This window comes from Sesamum indicum, linkage group LG6, assembly GCF_026168435.1.
Source record: "Sesamum indicum cultivar Baizhima isolate 11 linkage group LG6, ASM2616843v1, whole genome shotgun sequence".
In the NCBI taxonomy this organism is placed as follows: domain Eukaryota; kingdom Viridiplantae; phylum Streptophyta; class Magnoliopsida; order Lamiales; family Pedaliaceae; genus Sesamum; species Sesamum indicum.
Window position 1 is genome coordinate 19659656 of NC_142662.1, and position 25483 is coordinate 19685138.

Here is a 25483-nt window from a genome sequence, read left to right on the forward strand (position 1 = left end):
TATTTTAATATTCAAACAATAATTTACTATTATTTGTAATGATAAATTAAAAAAATTATTTGAGATTTGGTATAATTACACATTATTTTTTATTATTTAAAAATTATTAACCGTCATCTTATACATCAGTCTCTGTTAGGTTTTTTATTCAATTTTTATGATGAACTGATCAAAATACTTTTGTATACTATAGATGATGATTTTATTATTTTTTGAAAAAATATTATGGACAGAGTGGATAATTCTTTTTATAAATTTTGAGCCCATGTTGTTCATTTTTTTTTATATTTTTTTAAAAATTAAAAAATACAACAAGGCGAAATGGACAATTTCTAACTTTCATTTAAAAAATATATAATTTTTTCAAATTTTAAAATTATTTATAATTCTTTAAATAATATGAGTCTAATTATGTTGACTTTTTTTTATAATTTACCCTTATTTATAATTAATTATTATTGTTTTGATGTGTATTATATTTACAATCGACCTCTGAAAAGTAGATATTACAAGAAGTTCATTTTGAGTTTTAATTTAGGATTTTCAATAATTTATTCTAAGTCAATACCAATTTAAAAAAAATAATATTCAAGAATAATAATGAAAATTTGCTATTTTTTTTTTCCTTTTATTTTCACTAAATTATATCCTAGGTATAAAAATCAACGGTGGACTATAAAATATTAGGCTTGTTTACTTTTTCTTTGTATTGGATAAGTGAGTATTAAGATAAATTCAAATTAAATATAAAATATGATTATACAAAGATTGTTTGCTTTGTTTATGGATAAAAAAGTTTGATCCATTATTTACTACGGCAAAATATAAATACTTTCTTTAAAATTTGTTATAATTACAAATACTCCACGTTGTTTGAAAATTATAAATATCTCCTCAAATGAAAAATTATTATGTAGCCTATTAAATGGTGAAGTGAACATTATTACTTTACTCTTGTTGAATTTTTTTAAAAATAAAAATATATTTAAATAAATCTAAAAAAATTAAGGGTTTGTAAAATAATATTTTATAGAGAATATTAGTCAATAAAAATATTTTTTTAAAATTTTAAAAAAATATAATTAAAATTTATAACTTAAAAGGGCATTTTGGTTAGCTCACCATAAAAATTAAAAACTTAATGAAAGCTAACAGAATGTGCCCATTATTAGACGAACTTTAAAATCAGGGAGGTATTTATAATTTTTCAAAAACTAAGAAGATATTTGTAATTAATATTTTAATAGCCCATCAATTGCCCACTAAATAGCAAATATACATGCCTTTTTCCCTCTCAAATGAATATATAATGTCATACACATATGTTTGTATTTATTAAAAACATACTCACCCTTATTAAAATATATTTTATATATACGTACATGTGTGTGTATATAATATATTTTTTTAATTTTTTTTACTATTTGCATATTGCAGGGTTCATATTGAAATAATTTGAAAAGGATTATACTTCTGGATCATTTTTACATGTTACCATACTTAATGTATTTCAACTAAAACACAAGACTGTATTCTCAAGTGAGATCAGACAACAAAATATGTCAAACTAAACAACATACGATGGATGAACGGAATAGTTATCATTTTATTTTCTATTTCACATAATCCCATCACCGATCAAACAAATTACATATGTCTAACCAATCAATAATTATTATTACAGTATATTAACAAATACTATTAAAATAAATCGACATCTACTGAACTCAAATCCATGACCTATTTGATATCAACCTCAATTTCACCCATTAACTACATAAAGAAACCATCACTATGTTTGGTTTTGATTTTGACCCCATCTTTGAGATGAGCCAAAATATAGACTATGTTTGGTTTGCTTAGTTTTGTAAATTTTGAATATATTTTTGATTATCTTAAAATAGTTTTAATTACTTTTTCTAAAAAATATAATTAATTAAAAAATAATATTTATTTTAAATCACTCACAATTAAATAAATTATATATATTTTTATACATGTATATATATAAGAGATGTGATTTGACAATGAACAGTACTTTTTGTCTTCTCACTATCCAACATCAAACACACCATACTTATTTTATATTATCTCTAAAAACAAATCCAAACATACACACTATCTCTAACTTATTTTTATTTATCTTTGTTTTTCTCTCTCTATCTCCACAAAATACCCCAAAACAAGTTAAAAACAAAACCAAACATTATGCATGTTTCTAATGATTTTGGCCCATAATCTGTTTGTGTGAAAATTAGAGTTAGCATCGAAGAAGTTTTTCCTCCACTTTTGATCCAATTTTCAGCTATGTGAAACTACCATAATAAATTGTTCTATAATCAAAATAAAACATAGTTAAAGATTAGAATTATAATGTTATGAATTAAATAACATGAATGTCCAAAAAATTTGCGAAAGAAATAATTTAATTCAAGTTACGGGGCAATATAATCAAAAGTTGAGAGACAAGGGGTCTTTATGTAATTTGGCAATGCAAATATTGGACGTAGATGATATATCATTGTTATTTAGTCCGAACAATATTTAGTATCGGGCTCTGCAAATTGTGCCAACCTCTACATAAACAATTCACTAGGTTGGATTGAGTTAAGAGGATTTTTAATTTTAAGGGGTTATTGTGTAAATAGTGTTTTCTCCAGGGGCTTTTTTGCAAACATTCGTTTCATGTGTGGCGGTGCCGCGCCGCGGTTCCTTTTCCGTTCCTCCCATATATATATATATAGCGAGACCACAATTGTTGGGCGTAGAGAAGGCAATTTTTCAGTGTGTTTTTCCTGTAAATCCTGAAGACTACTGATAACTATGGGAAATGGTATTTCTTTTGCAAGAATTAATTTTGACATTTGACACCCATTGAAAGATAATGTAAAGTTTGTGTTTGCGCACACAGAGATCGGGTGCAAAATTTTCGATGTTGATACACATAATCTGATGAAAAATTGCTTTGAATTTCAGGTGACAAATTTCGACCCTACAAGAAAACCAAGTTCTCCAAGGTTCGGTGAATTTCTTCCGGGTTTTACTGTATAACGATATTGATACTTCCTTGAATTGTTTTAATGGGAATGGTAGAGGTTGTTTTCGAATCATTCTAATGTTTGTAAATTGAAGGAGGAGTATACGGCTTCAGCTGCTGCAGACTATGATTCCCACTTCAATGAAGATTTGGATGATGATCTTCGCGATGGTACTTATGCTGCGCTGAGATTATCCATGTTGTCCTTCTGTTTCTTTGACCGCGTTGATTTGGATGTGTTGTATTGATTTAATTGTTTGATTTTTGGCATTTTAGGTGAGGGGAAAAAGAGGGATTTCACAAAGTTGGAACTTAAGCCCGATCACGCAAATCGCCCATTGTGGGCCTGCGCAGATGGTCGAATTTTCCTTGAGACTTTCTCCGCACTGTATAAACAGGCCTATGATTTCCTTATCGCCATTGCTGAACCGGTTTGCAGGTATTTATTTGGGGCGGTTTATACAGTTATGCACCTCGCATGGTCGATTAGCATTATGTAATCTTGGCAATAGCTGGTTGGAATCGCAAATATGTTAATAGGTGTCCCCATGGTTTTAGCTGTTCTAGAAATAATTTTTGGATGGCAAACGCTGATATCAAATTACACCAGTCTGTGGATATGACACCTAATAGGGTCCTAGACACATCATGGATGTTTCTTGAATGAAGGAGACTTGTTCAGTACTTGATAGAAGTCCCTTACATTACGATAATAACTTGCAACGATAATGGATGGAGCTCCTCAGTACCTGCTATTTTCACCCCTTATTCTGCCAAAGGTCTTAAGCAGGAGGGAAAGAAGCTAAGCAGGACAGAGCTAGGTAGTTAACAACTGAGTTAGGCCTACTAGTCTATACTAGTTGAGGTAGCTTCATCTGGTGGTCAAGCAAGGGGAGGGGAAGCCATTTCTCTGATTCCTAGTCCTGGGCTTGGAAGAACATAAAAGTGTAAGGGCCAAGGACATAGCTGAGAGGAATGGTGTCTTCTCCCTAGAAATAGGAACTAACTAGGGAGTGAACTCCTAGTCAGAGGGACCAGCGAGAATAGAGTGTCTGACCATCTCAGTATAGGGTTCAAAAATTTTGAGAAACATACCTGTCTAGGGGTCTCTTGAAAGTTTGTAAATTCTGAGTGTTTCATGAGATATTTCTACAAACAATTTTTTTCAAGCACTTTCATTGTGCTTTGAAATTGTAGCTTCGTTATTAATGCTGCCAGATCATGCATCAGACACAGCCAGCATCTAGAGTCTAATTTGTCGAGTATCAAAGAAAAGGTGCTTTTCTGATTATTTTCATCCATTCATGTGCAATCAAACTTATCTTAGTCCGACGAATGTAGATCTGCAGGATATTGGCAATTGAAACTTGTATGGATTTTAAGTTCCTGTATGCAATCTCCGTGATAAAAAAAAATACATTTAATCGGTATTTTTTCCTATACATATTCGGTATTCCAAATCAATACATATTGGTGCGAAGTTCAGTTTTTCTATTTTTATGTTTTGTTCTGCATTTAATGTTGTCATCATGGAGCTGACCCTATTCTTCTCAACAGGCCGGAGTCAATGCATGAGTACAACTTGACCCCACATTCTTTGTATGCTGCCGTCTCAGTGGGACTAGAAACTGAGACCATTGTTTCTGTTTTGAATAAGTTATCGAAGACCAAGCTTCCAAAAGAGATGATTGATTTCATCTATAATTCCACTGCTAATTATGGTAAAGTGAAGCTCGTGCTGAAGAAGAATAGATATTTTATTGAGTCCCCTTTTCCAGAGGTGAGATATTATGGTCCTGTCTATTTCTGGTGAAAGGACCATATGTAACACTTATGGTTATTTTCAGGTCTTAAAAACGTTGCTTAAGGATGAAGTTATAGGGCGAGCTAGAATTTTCTCTGAGGTATATGCTTAGTGAAATTTGTTCACGATGATCCAATCTCTTACAGTTAATTAAGTAGATCTTTTTCCTCTACATTTGGCTGATAACTCAACAGCTATGAATTGCTGTTCTTCAGGGAATTCATGGGAATGATGGATTTACAATTGGCAAATCTGCGGGTGAAATAGAAGGTGCCCATGATGAGTTGCTAAATGAAGCAGAGTTGGCTGCGGTAGCTGAAGAAAAAGAAACTCATTCCTTTGAGATTGACCCTTCTCAGGTCTGTTGATGCATTTATACGTATTTCACAATTTCCATCCATTCTAGTGTGAGTCTGTGCGTATTTTCCTTTCAGCAGCTCTAGATCACATTAGGTTTCCGTGTTATTCTGCTCCCTATAGGGTGGATTTGTTGTATTACATGTACTTCATCAAAATATAGCCAAAACAATTCATCTGATTAGATTGTTTATTCTGTAGAAAGTAATATCAAAACAGTAGTTTATTGAGAGATTGTCTTGAAGTGATGTTGTTTGAGGCAGATAGTGACTTAATTGATCTTGTATACCTGCTCAAGGTTTGGAAGCATCAGATTGAATTTGTTCATTTTCTTGTCTGGACTTTTATTTTTCCATGCTACGGTAGATATGTATAATGCATGCATATGCATGTCTATACAACTATTATAGCAGGTAACTTAAGTGACGAGATGAGAACATTAGTATTTTTCCTCATATACAAGATTAAGATCATGTTGAAGTCTGGTGACTGTGGTTTCTTAGGCGATTTTCTTATTATACTTCTCAAAGCTGCTGGGTAATTTGCTTTTCATATATTTCCCTTGTACTGATTGATCTAGTTTAATTGAGTTACACGAAAAATTGCTGTGCCAAAGTTTTAGATCTTTCCAGATGGTCATATAGCTTTAACTAGTTTCCCTTTCTGCAGGTTGAAAATGTAAAACAACGTTGTTTACCTAATGCTCTAAATTATCCCATGCTGGAGGAGTATGACTTCAGAAATGACACTGTAAGTGTATCCCGGATCAGGAACTTGAGGGAAACAGGAGCTTGAGTTTAGAAAGGACTGCTTGAGCAGCTATATCAATTTTATATTGTACTGAATGTTGAGTCAATTGAAAAAGTTCTATTGACTGTCATGATATTGCAGATCAACCCTGATTTGGATATGGAATTGAAGCCTCATGCACAACCACGTCCTTACCAAGAAAAGAGTCTTAGTAAGATGTTTGGAAATGGTAACCATCCTCCCACCAAGACCAATCCTATTGTCATCTTTCATTGTTTAACTTTGTGCGTACATTTGTATGCCATGGCCTACTGTTGACCATTTTTGTTTGTTATCTTTCCGAGAAAACAACTATGAAGTGCAAGCTTAGACTTTGAGAGCCTCTAAGTTCGGTGGTTGTTGGAGTAATGATAACTCGTAGATTGGAGCATTGAATTTTGAGAGGACAGCATCCTGCCATTAATTTTAGTAGATACTTATTGTCTGAGAATGTATTATGAGATGGCGATATCCTGTCACAATGAACATGAGAATATCATAATCGAAATTTTAATTATCGTGCTCTCTTTCCTCGTGGCTGGTATAACACTTTTGAGAAAGAGATTGTATTTTGCTAATTCAAGGTATTTCTGTCATTTCAGGCAGAGCACGATCGGGTATCATTGTGCTACCTTGTGGTGCAGGAAAGTCTTTAGTTGGTGTTTCTGCAGCCTCCAGAATAAAAAAGAGTTGTCTTTGTTTGGCTACAAATGCGGTGTCTGTGGATCAGTGGGCTTTCCAGTTTAAGTTATGGTCAACCATTAAAGAGGAGCAAATCTGTCGTTTCACATCTGACAGCAAAGAAAGATTCCGTGGCAATGCTGGAGTGGTGGTGACAACATATAATATGATTGCATTTGGTGGTAAACGTTCTGAAGAAGCTGAAAAGATAATTGAAGACATAAGGAATCGGGAGTGGGGATTGCTTCTCATGGACGAGGTCACATCTTATTTTTGGGTGGTTGATATTTTTATTCTTGTCTTGCACAATTACAACATTCGCCTAGATCACGTGATGAGGTATACTGTTTTCTTCAATATTTAGGTGCACGTGGTCCCTGCACACATGTTTAGGAAGGTCATCAGTCTCACAAAATCTCACTGCAAACTTGGGCTAACTGGTATGCATCCAACAAATTTCTATTAATAAATCCAAAGAATATCATCAATGCCAAGGACTAATCCATGATCAACTGATTTGCAGCAACACTTGTGAGAGAGGATGAAAGGATTACAGATTTGAACTTCCTTATTGGCCCAAAGTTGTATGAGGCAAACTGGTTGGATTTAGTGAAAGGAGGGTTCATTGCGAATGTTCAGTGTGCAGAAGTCTGGTGTCCAATGACAAAGGAGTTCTTTGCTGAATATCTGAAAAAAGAAAATTCAAAAAAGAAACAGGTAAGTAGGGTCCAGGAGAATATGTGTGTGTATATCAGATATAGTAGAGCTATTGTATCAGCTAGTTAGCTGTCTTCTTCTCCCTCTCAGGCTAAAGAGTAAAGGTAGATGGCCATTGCCCTATAATACATGTGTTTTATTGCTTATAGATGTGGCTAAGTCAAAGATGCTCTACTGAGGTGCTCCTGTTTCCAGAATGAACTAAATGAATCAGTATGTACATCAAAGATTTGCTTATCGCATTGATAAAAAACAACTGTAGCATACTGGATATTGCAATCTATAAGAGTTTTTAAAACGTGTACGCTTTTGGCCCTCAGCATGGCTTCTCATATGACGGTGGTCTTTGAAATTTCCATTGTATGTTCCTTGGTTGATGACTGTATGGTTTAGCTCCATTATGACAAGGCTAGAGGCTTTCTTGCGTAATGTAAGCAACATTGTCTAGAAAAATTGTTTTTTTGTAAAAATTTGTGAGTAATAGTTTTATGCATCCCAAGACATTGATTTTCCGTTCCTTTGGTGTCCTCTATTGGCAGTCCATTTCCAACTAATGATAGAGGGATAATAATTGATTTTTTGGGTTATCGTATCTTATCAAGGATTAGAATGGCGAGATTGTTTTACCTGGCAAGAAAGGTCCAGGATTGACCATTACAGATTTGATTTGATTTTTTTATTTTATATGTATTATATATAAATTTTATTATAAAGAATAATCCCTTGAATGCTGTCTCGGCTAATACTTATTTTCTTTGCGTCTTTAGGCTCTGTATGTGATGAACCCTAATAAATTCAGGGCTTGTGAGTTTCTTATCCGGTTCCATGAACGGGAGCGGGGTGACAAAATAATTGTTTTTGCCGACAATCTTTTTGCACTGACGGAGTATGCTATGAAACTTCGAAAACCTATGATTTATGGTGCCACCAGGTAGCAATTTTATTATTCTGTGAGATCTAGTATACCTGTGGTATTGGAATCTTACATAGCTTATGTGTTGGTACGAGGTAATTTGCAGCCATCCTGAAAGAACTAAAATTCTTGAAGCATTCAAAACCAGCCGAGATGTGAACACCATTTTCCTCTCAAAGGTATGTTGCACACTGTGACTTAATTATTAATTACTGCACCTGGAGTTCTCTAAGCAGTTTATCTTCTTCTGAATATTTGAGATTTTCTTTACCTGCTGTACCTGGGATTAAGTATTGATGTTGAATAAATATGGTTCTCTTTACATGCACATCATGTTCGCAGGTAACAAAATCTAGACACTATTGGTTAATCTGCAATTTTCATTGACATTACGATGGATTTCAATTTGTAAGCACAATGAATACGTTTTGCATAAGCATCTGAGATGGATGGGTACAGTTTATTGCCATGTCTTGCATAAGCATCTGAGATGCATATGGATACACATATGCAATACATTAACTCTGGAAAAATATTGGTTATGATAGTAGAAGTCAAGATTGATTTATGGAACAACATAGTAATAGACATGTATATACACATACATGTAATGAAGCTTCAGAATAAATTACAAGGTCATGCATTAAACTTGATTTATTTTAACCATATAAACTACTTTATTTGAAAAGAAGGGAATAAATTATGTTATGGAACTGGAAGATAAACAAAATACAATACAGTCTAAAAAATGTTGGGGATGACTTTAGATTTTTATCAATCCATGTATAATGGAAGAAGAAGAATAATATTATCCTCATAATGTTAGGATAATATTTAGCTTTGACCTGAATGTTTTTGCAAAACTCAAAAGTACCTTATGTGTCCGAAATGTACCTGATCTCTTTTTTTCATACTTGATATCATCGGCATATTTCTTTCTTACTCTTGGAGGTACCATTTTAAGAATAATCTGAAGCTTTGGGTGGAAAAGTAAGAGTAATTTTGTAGCCTTTATCTGTTACCATAACAATGTATCATATGGATGGGTAAAAGCTTGCTAAGCCATATTTTGCGTGGCTCTATGATTGAAGTTATGAACTGATGTGGTGTCCCTGCACATGTCTTCTGTGACAGGCAAACTTGTTTCTTTTCTTTTTTTTTTTTTTTTTTTGAAAAATTATCAGACACGCAGATATATATACTTGGAGTTAACGTTTTATGTTCCTTTAAAGTATAGAAAGGTGTTTACGCGTGGTATAATTTTCAGAAGGTAAATTTTTGCCAGTTCATTTACAGGTGGGTGATAATTCTATAGATATTCCTGAGGCAAATGTGATAATTCAGATTTCATCACATGCTGGTTCAAGGCGTCAAGAGGCTCAACGGCTTGGGCGTATTCTCAGGGCTAAGGTACTTCCATTACATGTATATTACCAAGTTACTTGTACGTTAATACGAAGGACTTGCGTTAATTTGGAACTTACCATAATACAAAATTGTTCCCAGTTTGCTTCTCTCTATTTCATTTTATATAATAGCACCCTTCTTTTTTGTGAAAAACAGAAGGCAGATATCCATTCAAGTTTGATCTGTGCTTGACTTCTTCTCAACAAGTTAATTAGCATGATACTCCTCGACCATGTTATTCAAGTTGATGTTCCACGTTAGTACTAAAAAAGTAATGTTAACGCTGAAAGTTTGCTGTTCTTATGCAGCTTCTTGAAAATGTGATATTGGGTGTGGGACACTATACATAATGGTGGGTGTTGTTGGCTCCATAGATGAGCTTTGAGGAGAGTCAACAAAAGAGAGGGTTAGGAGAAGTTTATCTTCTTCTGATGTCTTCCCAGCATAGTTTTCAGTAAATAAGTCCAGGATCGAGATATTAATTTGAAAGAACAGGGATAACGGGAAGGCTGGATGGGAGGATTTTTGTTTGAGTGGGTATCACTTCTATCTAACATACGATGTTGACTTCCATCCCAACACATCTTTGTAGAAGCTGTTTAAATTGATAATATCTGGTTCAATGTGAAACTTAGTGGTTATCTTGACAATGTATTTCTGGTGTTCTTTTGAGTTTCTACATATTCTTATGTACTTTGTTTATGTATATTATCAGAACAAGTTTCTTACTCTGATAATGTTAATGGTTGATAGGGAAAGCATCAGGACAGAATGGCAGGAGGCAAGGAAGAATACAATGCATTTTTTTACTCACTTGTATCCACAGACACTCAGGTATGATAGTCTTTCACTTTACACATTCAGTTGCTTTTCTACTTCATCTTCAGTTCACTAAATCTGTTCTGCTTATTTGATGCAGGAAATGTATTACTCTACCAAAAGGCAGCAGTTTTTGATCGATCAAGGTTATAGTTTTAAGGTACAATATTTTTCATGCCCAGTAGATAATTTAACATTTGAATGTCTTATAAGTTTTTACCTGTTCTAAATGGTTATCCAGGTGATCACGAGCCTGCCTCCTGATGATGCAGGACCTGAGTTGAGTTACCATCGTCTTGAAGATCAACTTGCCCTTCTTGGGAAGGTATATATTTGTTATTCACATGATTTTTAATTTGAGATGCTAGTCTCTGACTCGCCCTCCATGAAAGAGGGGAAGTTCTCTAAAAACGCTCACTCTCCGTTTTATCACAAAAAGGTGCTTAGTGCGGGTGACGACGCAGTCGGCTTGGAGCAACTAGAAGAAGATGCCGATGACATTGCTCTTCAGAAAGCCCGTCGCTCAGCTGGTTCCATGAGTGCAATGTCTGGAGCCAGCGGAATGGTTTACATGGAATATAGGTACGATTCTTTAAAGTTTTGTCCTTCAACTATATGTTTTCTTCCGTCTGTTTATGAAGGGATGAAAATTGGATCTTTTCTGACATGTCATGTGGTACTAGTTTACAAGGTTTTAGTTAATCTTGAAATATGGAGGATTAGATTGAGCCTCAGTTCATTGAAAGAGCACAATCATTAAACCATCTTTGAACTCGGTGATATACTTCACTTTTCATGTTTAGCCATAGTAACTTACCATTTGAGGTCCTGATGTTGAAATATTAACAATTCCCGCTGTGCTGATGGCCCAGTGGCTTTTTCTTTGAATCTGTCAATTGTCCAGCTTTTCGTGTTTCTTCCTGGTAATGGTCAAGTATATTGATCGATGATCCCCCCTTTTGGTTGCAGTACGGGGCAGAAAAAGCCACATGGTCAGATGAAGAGCAAACCTAAGGATCCGAATAAGAGACACCATTTATTCAAGAAACGGTTTGGTTGATCATCATGGGATGATCCATCGCCTTCTTGAGTATGTGTGCTTCGCTGATTTAACACTTGACTACAGATGCTATTCCAAAATAAACCTTCATCTTTTGTAATATTTCAAGTGCCCTTTTGTGTTATACAATTTGAAATGCAATGTACTTCAAGTTACATACATCAGTTTGTCCTTTCTCCTTTTGATGAACTTCAGTTGCCCACTTTTCTCCATAACTTTGAAGACAATCCACTGTTTGTTGATTTATCAAACTTTCGAATAAGATGAAGATTTCAGTAAATGTAGTACCCTTATTTGTAACAAACAAAAACCATCTCTCCGATCAACTCTATCACTAATTTTCTATTTATGAACATAGTTCCTCTTATTAGATCCTTATTCAATTTATTTTCATTTAACTAAGTAAATATAGTAAAAATTTCAGATTATGCACACACATTAAGTATACTAGCAGCTAGTTGCTTAGAAAGATGCACATACCACCAAAACAAATAGAAAACTCGAGACTATTTCTTGTTGGTGGAATATTGGCCCATGCACAGACTATAGAAACACAAATTTGCTACTTCTTTGCCCCGCAGTGGGGTCTCAGCCGCCGGCAGTGGAGAAAGTAAACTTCTCCTTAATTTGTCATTTTCTTGGAAGTTGGTTGATTAAGAGATTCATCCCACAAGCTGCTACTAAAGTGAAAGTAAAAGATAGAATTTTTGGTACAGAATTGGGTGTTGTAATCTGTAATGGGATTCTCCACACGTTGAAGAATTTGTTGAAGCTGCGATGTGGTAGGAAAGTGGAAATTTGAATCTAGCATTTGACTGACTGCTTTCCCCACCACATTCAGTTCCTGTCTTGATTCAGTAATCAACTACCGCACACCCACTCCCGCTTGATGTATATTACCCCTTGGGACAAAGAGAGGTGCCTGCTTCTCCCAAACTGTTGCATGGATTGACATCAAGCTAGTTGCCAACTTACGACGGTTACATTACTGATTCTTTTATTAGAATGTTACGAGTTTGAACTTCATTAAAATTTCAAAGTTCTTACCTTATGTGAGTGTATTAAGAGATTGATGGTAAAATATGCAAAAAGTTTGTCATTTTATTTGAGTGTATTATAGGCTAACAATAGCTCGTCACCTTAAAGATTAATTACTAAAATACCCTTGAAGTTGGTTTTATTCCCATCATGATGCAAGCAAATAAGAAGAAAAGAAAAAAGAAAAAAACAATATATATATTAGTGTAAGTGTTGGAAAGGGAAAACAGGAAATAAAAGGGGAGATACGAATGCAAATAATTGCAAATATTTATTGAGAAGGGATAGTGGAGAAAAGAGAGATGAATTTTAATAGAATTGCAGCAGCAGCAAAGGAGGACTGTGTGGGTGAGTGGGCAAATCATGTAAAGTTTTTGGGGAATAATTTGTACTTGATGTTCCATGGAAGAAATTTCCTTGAGGTTTAGTCAACCGCAAGCCATTCGGAACGAACCTACTACCCCTACCCCTATGGATTATATACTAAAATAAAAATTGAGGAGTAACCCCAACGTCTTCTCATGTGATATGGTATACTTATACTTAGAATTCCTTTAATTTTAAAAAATATATATAGTATTCTTCGAGTTTGCTTTTATCTAAGTTCATCTGTTAGTTAGGATTAATTGAAATCGAATTTGTTGATTTTAACAAAAAAAATTCAATAAAAATTGATATCTACTATCGATTGATTTATTGTAGGTTTAATAAATCTTTTTTTGACCAAATTACGCTTATAAGGGGAAAAATATATCTTCTCATATGCATTAATGTGTGAAGATGCATAAAGTAGTTTGGTCAAAAAAGAAATTGTTTAACATGCAATAGGTTAATAATAAATTAATCGGAGATAAATAGATTTTCATCCAGCTTTTTGTTGTTAAAATTTGACTAACAAAAGGATTTATTTATTAGATGAAAACAAAGTTCAGGATACTAGATATAATTTTTTTAACCCACAGTAGTTTATGTGTAATTATATCAAATTTCATGTAGGGCCGTATAATCTCCTAAAAATTAAAAATAGTCTTGTTTTATTTTTTCAATAAGCTGTTGTTTTCAATGAGACCCGATTTGTTATTATATCATTTATTATATTAAAACTTAAATATTAATTAAATACATCGATATTTCTAAATCAACAAATCTATATATTTAAAAAAAAAAAAACCTATATTTCCATGTGTTTTTCCCACATAACTTTTCAGTTAATTTCTCCATTAAATCATCATTCTGACATATGCATTATCTCCTGTCTTGTAGGTGCAATTAATGTTGACAAACTTAACTTTAAAATAAAAGCACTAATGCACCACTCGTGCACATTAATATTTAAGTTATGAAATGATTGTCTTCTTGATAATGGTAATAATATAACAAAAAAAACAACCCTTAATTTTTGAAAATTTGTTAGGAAAATTCCCTTTTCAGTGTAATGAAGAGGAGACAACTTTGCCATCTCTCATTTTCACAGCAGTTTCAACTCCCACAAATGCCCCCCTGGAAAAAGGATTCTCTTACTTTTATTAATCAACCAATCATCTTTTGATGTGTAATGATAGGGTACTAAAATTAATATATTATGTAAGTTCCCAGTACTGGACTGGTCAAAAGTTGTCACTTGGAATCAATGGTAGTTGGACTGATGATCATCAAATTTTATAACCATTCTTTTGCATTTTGCTCCCCCCATTATGTAAATTTGCTTCCTTCCAGTTCTTGCTTGAGCGTGGAGTGAGACTTAACGTTACATTCTTATTTACTGATCGCGAATCTGATTGATGTGTTTTGAGCGGGTGGGATTACAGGGTTGATCAGCTATGTATAGTCTTCTGAAAAAAAAAAATTGTAATATGGTATAAATAATTAATTTGTAGCTTCATTATAATTCTTACGAGACTTATCTTGGTAAAAATCGATCTTGAACGACTGTGGACGTAAAAAAATTTTTACGAATCACGTAAACCGTTGCATTCTGCATTTACGTCCCTTTTCATGTTTTGATGCACGTTTCACAACTTATCAGATGATTTGTTAATATTTCCTGAAGTTTCGGAAAATTTCATTGGTAAGTCATGTAATTAATTGCAAAAGAGGAAAATTACATTGCAATTCTGAAAAAGAAATAAAAATTGACTAAAACGGATAGTTATATCTCTTGTCACCTCACGGGTCAGAAAATCAAAACAGAACGTACGTATTTACATTAAGAAATAATTTATGTAACTTAAAACACGAAACGTAAATGATAAATAACGGGGTGAGATTCTTTGTTTCCATCTATCTCCTTTTTGTGACTCTTGGAGATGCTGATTGCTTCTTTATGGGTTTCATTTGCTTTTTAAACCCTAGTGTTGTTTGATAGGTGTCAATTGGAGCTAAAAGAAAATGTTTGATAGTGTGCTTTCACTGATCAAATGGTCATAACTTTTGAGTAAAGTGTTGAAAGAATTTAGTCAAGAATAAGTCCTTGTTTCTTCATATTTTACTTATTATTCAGACACCCAAAACTTTTTAGTAAAGGATGTCACAAGTGGGGCTAACTATTTATTACCAAAAGCTGCTTCAAGATGCTGAAATTGCTTGTAAGAAAAGGGGTTTTGTCTGTGGATTTTGTTGTAAGATATTTGCTTTCAAACAAGCATCTCCTTTTGCTATTATACATATAAATCTTGTTACTCATTTCTCATTTAATTGTATGCATTGACATTCTCCACATAAATTTGTCATATTTTTGTTTATTGCTTTTGATTGTTATAAATTTTTATTAATTTATTGACTGAAATTGATCGGTGATGTCGTCAAAAAGTATATTTCAAGAGCTTTTATGACAACTCCATTGTATGATCGGTCCTTTCTATTAGAGTTGGCCTACAATACGAACAAATAATCAGGAGTAGGGAGTTTTCCAGCATTACCTCTTTGATCCTGAAGTCGACTCATAATTTCATAACACTCAAAGATAATTAGATGGTTTATGTGAATATAAGTTATGTACTTTGTGAATAAAAGTGGGAGGGGATATATATTAGATTGTTTTTTTTTAATAAAATAAACATATATAGCAATTTTACTATTTTGACTGATATCCAATCTAGAAAAGTTGACGGACGAGGCTACAGGTTGTTATTTGTTATTATTATATTTTGACGAAAGGATTTGAATTTGAAATCTATTAAAATTTTACAAGACATAGGTAAAATGACAGTTGAAGAATGTAAAATTCTTTATAATATAAAATGTCCATACAAATTAAAAAATATATATTATTAGCTAAAATTTCAAAATTCATAACCTTAAATCCAACAATTCAAGGTTTTAGCCAAGTTAAGGTTAAGATTTCATAAATAAGTAGCTCGAATTCATGGGTTCAAGTCCTTCCAGATATGTGGTATTAGTTGTTCAATTTTTTGTGAGTTTATCGTAATTTATGTCATAGTTCATTGTTATATATATGTATTGATCGAATCAATTAATGCTCAGGTGCGCAATGTATTGAATATTGATGTAATCATATAATTACCCCTTCTATAAAAAAAGAAAATTCAATAATTCAAATATAACCTTATTTTTTTCACATATTTGCCCTTCCATAATTCTAACGTTGCATTTAAAACCCTTTCTTATCCTTAAGCTTAACATATGCCCCATAAGTTGGAAATGGGTGCAAATGTTCACTACTTTCACCAACCAAGTACTTTAAATTTGGCATAATTTATTATGTAAAAAATTATTAATACCTCCTCATTTAATAATAATCTAACAATTAACCCAATTTGTTAGTCCCCATTAGGTTTTTTTTTTTTTTTTTTTTGTGGCGAACTGACAAAAAATTGTCATTGTTAACTACATATGAACTATACTTTTACTTATTTTTTAAACTTTTCTGAACTTTTTTATGGGAAAAATGGATTTTTTTTTTACAATTTTTTCATCCAACTCGTCTGATTTTTTTTTAACATTTTTTTTGTTTTCTTAAAAAAATAACAAGTGCAAAGTTGACAATTTCAGACTATCCGAAGATTACATAGTTTTATCAAACATCAGGGGAAGTATTTAAAATTTTTCAAACAATAAGAGATATTTATAATTATGCCAAATTTAAAAAAAATTATTGTAATTGCCCTAATTTTTTCCCAATTAATACTTAAGCATGCTTGCTTTCTTCTTGCCAATTTTCAGCAGCCCAAAAAAGGAAAATAGAAAAAAAAAACCCTAAAAGGACATATTTGCAATACATAGAATCAAGGAAATATCAAGACAAGCAACAGTCATAGTAACATGAATTTGTTTAATGAGAAATCATGAATATAAGCATGATTAGACAGCACTAAAAAGGGTTGAAACACAATTATGCATATACATATATATATATATATATATTAATTAATTCTAACCTAGGATAGGCTCTAGCCTTGGAAATTCCTTTGACTAAACTTCATTTGGGAGGACAAAAAATACCATGTTAATTTCTCAGAAGAAGAATTTGTAAACAATTTGGGATTCTTATTATTATCAAATTTGGGATTCAAAAGATTCATTGAAACGTGGTTATTGCTTATTAGGCCAACAACATCATGATGATTATGAAGCTAATTAATTAATTAATCATCTTAATTTATTGTCCAAGTGCTGTAACATTTTGTTTGCAATGGTCAAATATGTCTCTGGATTGGATTGATCATTGCTCGGGACAAGTGGAAATTTTCATGTTTCATAGGGAAGATATTCTTCTTCTAATGTCCTAACCTCTATGTTTAAATCCTTGTTGACATGTTATGTGAATTTAATATATATTCCGACTTGTGTGTTGATTTTTATATATTTAAGTTTTGATTTCTGATGACAGTGAATCAGCTATAAAGATTTTGACCGACACACATAGCACGGTGAGTGCCACCTTTGTTTTTCCATTACATAACCCCCCAAAAAAGAAAAAGAAAAAAAATAGCGAGATATTACAAGGGTAACGTTGATTTCGTGAAAATTAACGATGTTGGCACTTCGACTCAAAAGGGAATTTTTTTGTCCGCAGCACATACGGATTAGTGATGAAACGGGTTGAGAAGTTGGTTCGTCAATTGTTGGGACAGGTTCTGGAGCTACGGGGAAATGTCGTTTCATTCATTACAAAAAAATAGTTTGATAGCAATGGAAAAAAATTAGCGTCGCAGTAATTAGCAAGTAAAATTCTTGTAGTAAATCATATTATTTTAATACAAAAATTGACTTGCTAATATTTAGCAATGAAAATTTACTTGCTAATGGATATAGCAACGTATTGTTTATAATATATATTATATAGTGCAGAATAGTAACGAAAATTTTTACTTGCTAATTAAATTGATGCAAACTTCAGCATCAAATATTTTCGTAGCTAAGGTTCTACTGTTCGCTTGGCGAAGCTGCAAGAATGCCTTACCTACACAATTGAATCTTTTTTCCCGCGGATAAATATTCAAGGATGGTAATAAAAACTTGTAGTTTTCAATACATATTATAATAAATTGAAATCAACTTTTCTGAAATTTGACATAATTTTGAATATTTTTTTATTATTTGAAAAATTATAAATACTCCTGAATGTTTGATAAAATTATGTAATTCTTGGATGGGAGTTTGGATTTGTCAACTTGGTCATTGCTGTAATTTTTTTATTTATTTTTAAAAAATAAAAAAAATCTGACAAGGTGAATGAAAAAATTGTAAAAATTTATCCACTTAATTAATTGGAAATTTTAGAATTTTGTTTTTTAAAAAAAAGGAAACTTATATTCATAATCCACAAGGGCATTTTGATTAATTCACCACAAAAAATAGATAGAAACCTAAGAAAGACTAATGGATTGGGCTAATTGTTAAACAGTTGTTAAAATCAGAGGGTATTAATAATTTTCCAACAATGAGGGAATATTTGTAATTATATTAAATTTCAGGGGAGCTCATTGTAATTTACCTTATATATATAATCTGTGAAGATGAAGGTCAAATATATAATTTCTAGTAGCTACTAGAAATTTTAATCCAAACTGAGCTAGGAACAAATCCAAATTACTCAATACGACATACATTACAGTTGTCACGTAATTTGTATATATTTATATAAATAAAAAATTAAACAATGAATAACATATTGACAGAAAAAAAATGCAATTTTACTTCACTAAGGGAATGACAATTTTGGTCATATTGAAATTAATCTGGCAATTTAGTCTAGCAATAAAATAAATAATTATATTGGCAGTTCCAGAAAAATTGTAGCTTGAAATTCTCAAATTAGCGCGTCACATGCACAATCCATGCACTTTTCAGCCAATTTATGAATTTTCGGTCAGAATTGTTCTAGAATTGTCATTTTTCTTTTCTTAATATTGCATGACCAAATTGAAACAAATGATTTCAAGAAGATTAAAATTTCCACTCTCTACGCTTACAAGATTAAAATTATAATTTTTTTCTTATTGAAAATACCAATTAATAAAAAAATTGTAAAATAATAAATATGGTAACCATGGTTAAAAAATTGTGTTCAAAGGCTCCTTTATGAGACAAATTCTAGACCAAAAATGATTTAGAGGCCAGAAGGAATAATAGGTAGGCAATATATTTTACTAGGCAAGTTGGTGGTAAATGCTATCAGATATTTCTAAAAGGCAACCTACCATCAAACTTTGTGTTCAGCTTTCTCGACTGTGGAGGTGAACTTCGATATAGAAAAAAAGATTAAAATTATAAAAATTAAAATGATATATGACCAAAATACTATAATATAAAAATACTAAATAATCTAAATTATGAGATGAAAAATAATTGGTGCTTACATAAAGTTAGAAGTGTGTAGCTATAGAGGTATTCAAAAGATATATTTGAGTGCAAAGTAGAATAATGATTAATCATAGTTTTGAAATTTTCATATCGAAATAATAAATTATACTATGAAATATATAGTAGTATAATATAATATTTAAGGCTGCATTAATTTGTGTGAAAGAATTTTGGGTTTGAGAAAATAATTTAAAAAATGACTTTATATTAAAAATATAAAAATCCATCACTATTAATTCTATAAAACATAGTTCAAAACGAAAGCTAAAATATTTGAATCCCTTTGTAATACGAAATAATCCAAACAAATTGAGAGAATATATTGTAAAGGACTTAAAATTCTTTCTTTCAAATTCATTAATCTGATGTATTATGTTTTTTTCCCCTACTATGGGAGGATGATTAATTTTTTATGCTTACTTAAAATACGTTAGTATTTGTATTATATCTCAAAACGTACTGGATACTACGTAAATAATACGTAGGTGTTAAGTGCAGTTTGAAAATATTTTAATTAAACTCGACCAAAATTTTATATTTTTTTTTTAAACCCAAGACCTACATCTAAATACGAGTATTTGCTCATTACGGAGCAGTTTGAGTTGAACTGATCGACTAAAAATAATTGCACAATTTCATTGAACATCGTTACTCGGATCAGAAATATTTATTTTGTAGGGTCGTGTATAGGAGGATCTAGGCTATGTGGCCTATAAGATTCTTGATATGTTTAATGCAAAAAACTCATACAATGGAATCCTCAAATTATTACAACTACTAACCATAGAAAAAGAGATGGTACTTTTGCTCATATTTTATAGGTTATTACCATGCACAAACCACTTAAACAACTCCATTCAAACTCACCCATATACCCCTGTCACCATTTTGGCATCTCAAATGACTTTGCATTAAGACACACCCGACGAATTTAAACACGAACTCGCTTGTAATAACTATGTAACATTATTACAACTTAATTTACATCTTGATGGTATGTAGAAAATGAAATCAGATGATATAAAAGCGACAATTACGTTTACAGAGAAAAACGACGAGACGACAAATGCGTTTGAAAACTTTGTGATTTATTAGCTGCGAATTTTCATATATACAGATTGCGACATGATTTGGAAGGAGAAAAAAAGTCGAAAGATAACGACATTATGATGCACATGGCACCATAGTCTTAATCACTAACATGAAAAAAAAATAAGAAGAAGAAAGCAACTGCTGCCGACTATCACATTGAAAGAGATATGAAACCTCAACTCAACACCTAACTTATTAAAAACAAGAAAAACCCCTTCTGACTTTCCCCATTCTCATCTTCAAATATTTCATGGCGATCGCCATCAATAGCTATAGTTATGGTACTGAGTAGTCAAGGCGGAGCCATTGAAGAACATTCCCTGTCGTGCGACTCCATCGTCGTCTTCTTCGTGAAACCCGTCCATCTGCAATCCATATTCATGACATGAAATTAAACATAGCAAATTCTCGACAATGTTTCTTTGGGGGGTAGGGGGGACCATCGCCGCCAATGCTAGTTTTTTTTTTTTTTTTTTTAAAGTATTCTTGTTGTATTATTGTAGAATTTCGGTGCTTTGTGACGGTGAAGGGCTGTGAAAACTACGTTGTTTTTTACAAATATTCTCAAGGGTAGTAAGATAAACCCTACTTTCTCACTAAAGGTGGCGTTACGATGCATACCAAGAAAACATACGAATAACGTATTGCACAAGTGGTAAGATCGAGATTTTGCGTCTATGAGCTTACGAGGTTACTTTATTTTGAGTTGAAAGCTCGTGAATATGGACGTTGTCTGTATTTTCTTGCATTTGACTCGTATAATGTAATGAGTGCATACATATAAATTATATATAAAAGAAAAGAAAAATAAAAGCAAGTAAATATAAAAAGGGTTGACAGGGGAATATTACCCAGATATCATCTTCATCTTCATATCTGTGGAACATTGATGCTTTAGGAATCTCTCCAGCCTCATCATTGCGAGCAAATCGGCCACGTATCCTTGGGCGATTGTCGGCCAGCGTCTTCCGGCAGGCGTACTGTCGTTATTACATTAAACAAAACAAGAAACGCCAACACACATTTTCATGATCAGTCACAACAAACATTAATTGTTCACTTGAGAACAAGAATTTATTACACTAATCAAAACTGTTATTACCTTAATTGTCTTGTTGAAATTCCTCTGGGTCCTCTTCGCTCTGTACCTGTCGATCCTCTCTTTCCTCTCCTCCGCGCTGTACCGCCCCACCTTGAAATTCGCTTCCTCCATGAACGACTTCTCCGTCGACAGCGGGCTCGAAGACAACACGTTTCTTGCTTGCATGTTTGTTTCCACATTCTGAAAACAGACAAAAACGTTAGAATTGATAAACAACAATTGTTGGAGAAGGAATCAGAGCAGAATTCGGACGATTTTCACTGACTTGTAAATCTCCAGTGCTGCAGACCCTTCTCATCTGGGACTCGAAAACAGAGTCGAACTGCGGCCGGAACGAGAATCCCTGTTTGTTTTCGAAAGAATTGCTGCTGTAGCTTCTCTGCATGAACTTCACCGCAGTTTCGTGCGCCCCATCGTAGCTCTGGGGCAGGAAAGAACTACCAAACACGGAGAAATTATCGAAGTTGAGCTGACATTCCTCTGTTTTCACAGCGTAGTCTGTGTGTCCGAACTGGGAGAGCGACAGGTTCTCGAGCTGAACGCTGGGCGGTGAAGATGAGAGCAGAGCGGACGCGATTTGGTCGAGAGAGCTGGTTTCGTCAAGTGGGTTTTTGTTGTTGTTGTTTTCCTGACTGAATACGGCGCTGTTTTCTTGAATTTCTTCGAGGATTTCGAAGGGGAGGTTGGGTTGAGGATCGGTGAAGGAGGAGAATGGGTCGGAGAAGAAAGAATTCTCGAACACAAACAGGTCAGAAGACATCGGAAAAGAATGGATCCAAACCTGCCGGAACTTGAATTTGAATTTCAAGAATGAGAGAGTGTGTGTGGCGTCTGATTGAAGTTGGTGAAGAGCAGACAAACAGCTAAGTTAGGACAGATGGGTTGTTTAATCAGAGCTCTCTTGTCTATTGCTGGAACAAGAAGACAAGAATTCCATTTTCTAGCTTTTCTCTTTCTCTCTCACGTAGAACACACAGTAGCTGTGCGCAGAGAGAGAGAGAGAGAGTCAGATGAGATGGTGACTGAATGGTAAAGAAGGCGTTGGTCTATGGAAGGTAATAAGCCGCCCCTCCTTTGCTCTCAAGGATTAAACGACAGAACGAGTTCAATGGTCACTCGACTTCTGCTATATAAAGACAACGGTGTTTATATCTAAGCCCCTCAACTATTTCCTTATTCGGAAATGACCCAATTATTTTGTGAATTTGTCTCCCTCGACATATTTAAGTCATTCCAGTGTCAATTTTTGCTTATGCTTTTGACACAAGAAATGTCAGAAAAAAACCTAATCTTTTTAATTGTGTCAACTCAATTATTGCAAGAAAATTTTTTTATTTTTCTGAAATTTCCTACGAAAATTGAACTGATATTCATAATTTTACGTAAATTTAGTAATTATTTTGAAGCGTAAATTTTCGTACAAGTCAAATTATTGCCGTACTTTTCTTTTTTTCTGGATGGCCCCTACCTAATTAAGCTATTGAAGTAGTTGATGTTGTACCATAATTTTTAGAAAGTTTTTTTTTTAAAGTATAAATCAAATTTGATTAGATCCGTGATTCGGATTTTAGGGATTGAGGATGCATGACCTTAAGATTTTGATCCAGAAAGTGTTTGGGACTTGAAAATATGATTATATCATTAAGACCCAAGGATATTTAAAATAGCTGTGTGTGAGATCGAAAAGAGAAAATATATGATTCTCTCAACTAAAAATGACATATCTTGGTCTAAAATAGCTCTTGAATAGTTATAGGGTCAAATGTCCGAACTTATATGGATCCGTTTGTAGTGATCTCAACCTTTTAGGTTTGGATGATCGACGTTGTGGTTTCAATTTATCTTGCCAGACCCGATTAATTGAAAAGTGAGTGGATCCTTATCCTGTTAGAATATTTTGAGGTCTGAATGTCTCTCTTAATAGATATCTATCAATTTGAATCAATTATATAATATGCTTATTAAACATAATATGTGATAGGTGTATAGTTCGTGACTGATTATACGATAAATATATTATATTTGCTATATAATAAGTTGAATTTGTAAAACTTGATTTGGATAAACAATTTCTAATTTCTAGATTATAATTGATTTATACAACAAGTAATATTATAATAATGATGAGGCTGAAAAAAGAATCTTGAAAAGGTATAATTAATAGGCTTTCTATCTTTAAGCACCTCATCTTTTTATTTGTGTTCTCTTTGCTTTTAGGTATTGCTATGGCCTTTGCTTTTACAAAAATGCAATAAAGTTAATTTTACTTGGAAATAATCTATTTAATAATAAAAGTTTGTGTAAAAATTACATAATTAAATTGAATAGAATAACACAACTCCTTTTCTTTTTCCTTTTTTTTTTCCCTTATAAAAACGATAATATAAAGTATTATAAACTAAAATAAAATCAGTTAAATACCATGAACGAAACTCAGACTCAATAATCTCATATTTATGTAATTACGAGATCCCAACATTAACTATTAGGTCATAACCTCGTTAGTAATGAGAACTTCTTTTTAGACGCAACTAGAGGGTGTTTGCAAATGTTAAAAATAAACACTTATCAGCTTATTATTAAAATAGTTGAAAAGAGTATTTCTATTTTACAGCTTCTACTTTTAAACTGCGAGTTTATTTAAGTTGAAAGCTATAAGCAGCTCCCTACGAACTTTTGCAGCTTATTGAAATAATTCCGAATATTAAGTTATTTTTTCAAATATTTTAATTTTAATTTATTATTTTCAAACACTCTCAACTTTTATTATTATTTATTTATAATTTATATTTATTAAGAAAATAAAAGCTACTGCAAACATACTAGAATGGGAAAAAGAGGTCACAAAGTTGGAAATTTGGAGGAATTTGAGATTGGATCAAGATTTAGTTTTGGACCTAAAGCCCACATATGAACCCATTATGGACTTTGGACTAAAGAAACTAGAATCAAGAATCAATGGTGTGTTGCTAATATAATTTATAAAATTTTCTGTAGCTTATCTTTTGACTATTATGTTTAATATATATATATATATATCTTTTCTATCCTATAACAATTCTATTCGAAATCCTATCCTTTATTTGAATTTATTAGGTGTAATGCGCTAGACTTGAATTTTCTTAATCAATTAATATAATTATATAAATTTATCTGATCATGTCTAAAAAATTAATATCTATCATCAAATTTGGATTTAACTGCTTAGATTTGAAGCCAATTTATTGGGGTTGGGATTAGAAGTGGCAATGGGACGGGTATGGGTGGACCCGACGCCAAATTTAGGATGGACTTGAGATCCGCCCCACTACAAAATTCGTTGGGGTAAATCTAACCTGATAGGCCTATATTCTTTTTTATTTTTTTTAAAAAGAAAGAAGATAGAGGCAACAACAACGAGGCGCGACAACCACGCTAGGCTAGGCCGTGAGAAGAGGCAAGGCTGGGAGACGACAAGAAGAGACGAGGTGAAGGGAGAAGACACGAGGACGATGCGAGGCTAGGTGAGCGAGGGCAGAGTGACAAAGAAATAGAGAGAGAGAGAGAGAGAGTTCTGTCCTAATCGGATCTCAATTTTCAAGACAAACTACCTTCCTGAAATCCGAGTGAGTCTCAATTTTCAAACCTCGCCTTCTATTTTTAGACGCAAACTCACCCCATTAAGAAACAGATCCGACGCAGATTTTGAAAGATTGGGGTTGAATAGCCACCCCGAATTGAGATGAAGAGCAGGACCCCCACTTTACCTGCCCCAATTGTCATCCCTATGTCTAGCTTTTATCATAATCCAAATATGTGATAATCCTTCTTTGTTAGTTTAACTCTCTATTTGTGTGATTTAC

At 32.9% G+C, this 25483-nt stretch overlaps 2 protein-coding genes across 2 annotated transcripts; one reads left to right on the forward strand and one right to left on the reverse strand.

Moving 5' to 3' along the window:
* Nucleotides 1–2681: 2681 nt before the first annotated feature.
* LOC105164070 (general transcription and DNA repair factor IIH helicase/translocase subunit XPB1) lies at nt 2682–11743 on the forward strand. Its single transcript, XM_011082626.3, has 20 exons — nt 2682–2833; nt 2977–3017; nt 3133–3208; nt 3314–3476; nt 4595–4817; nt 4885–4941; nt 5057–5200; nt 5868–5948; nt 6090–6177; nt 6590–6927; nt 7033–7108; nt 7192–7385; nt 8153–8316; nt 8405–8477; nt 9595–9708; nt 10459–10539; nt 10625–10684; nt 10766–10849; nt 10964–11106; nt 11494–11743. The coding sequence occupies exons 1-20, from the start codon at nt 2824–2826 to the stop codon at nt 11582–11584; spliced, it is 2301 nt and encodes a 766-aa protein (XP_011080928.1). The 5' UTR covers nt 2682–2823; the 3' UTR covers nt 11585–11743.
* An 8771-nt stretch (nt 11744–20514) lies between these two features.
* Nucleotides 20515–22746, reverse strand: LOC105164069 (uncharacterized). Its single transcript, XM_011082624.3, has 4 exons — nt 21907–22746; nt 21642–21821; nt 21391–21519; nt 20515–20904 (listed from the first exon to the last, which is right to left on the reverse strand). The coding sequence occupies exons 1-4, from the start codon at nt 22399–22401 to the stop codon at nt 20803–20805; spliced, it is 906 nt and encodes a 301-aa protein (XP_011080926.1). The 5' UTR covers nt 22402–22746; the 3' UTR covers nt 20515–20802.
* Nucleotides 22747–25483: the final 2737 nt, after the last annotated feature.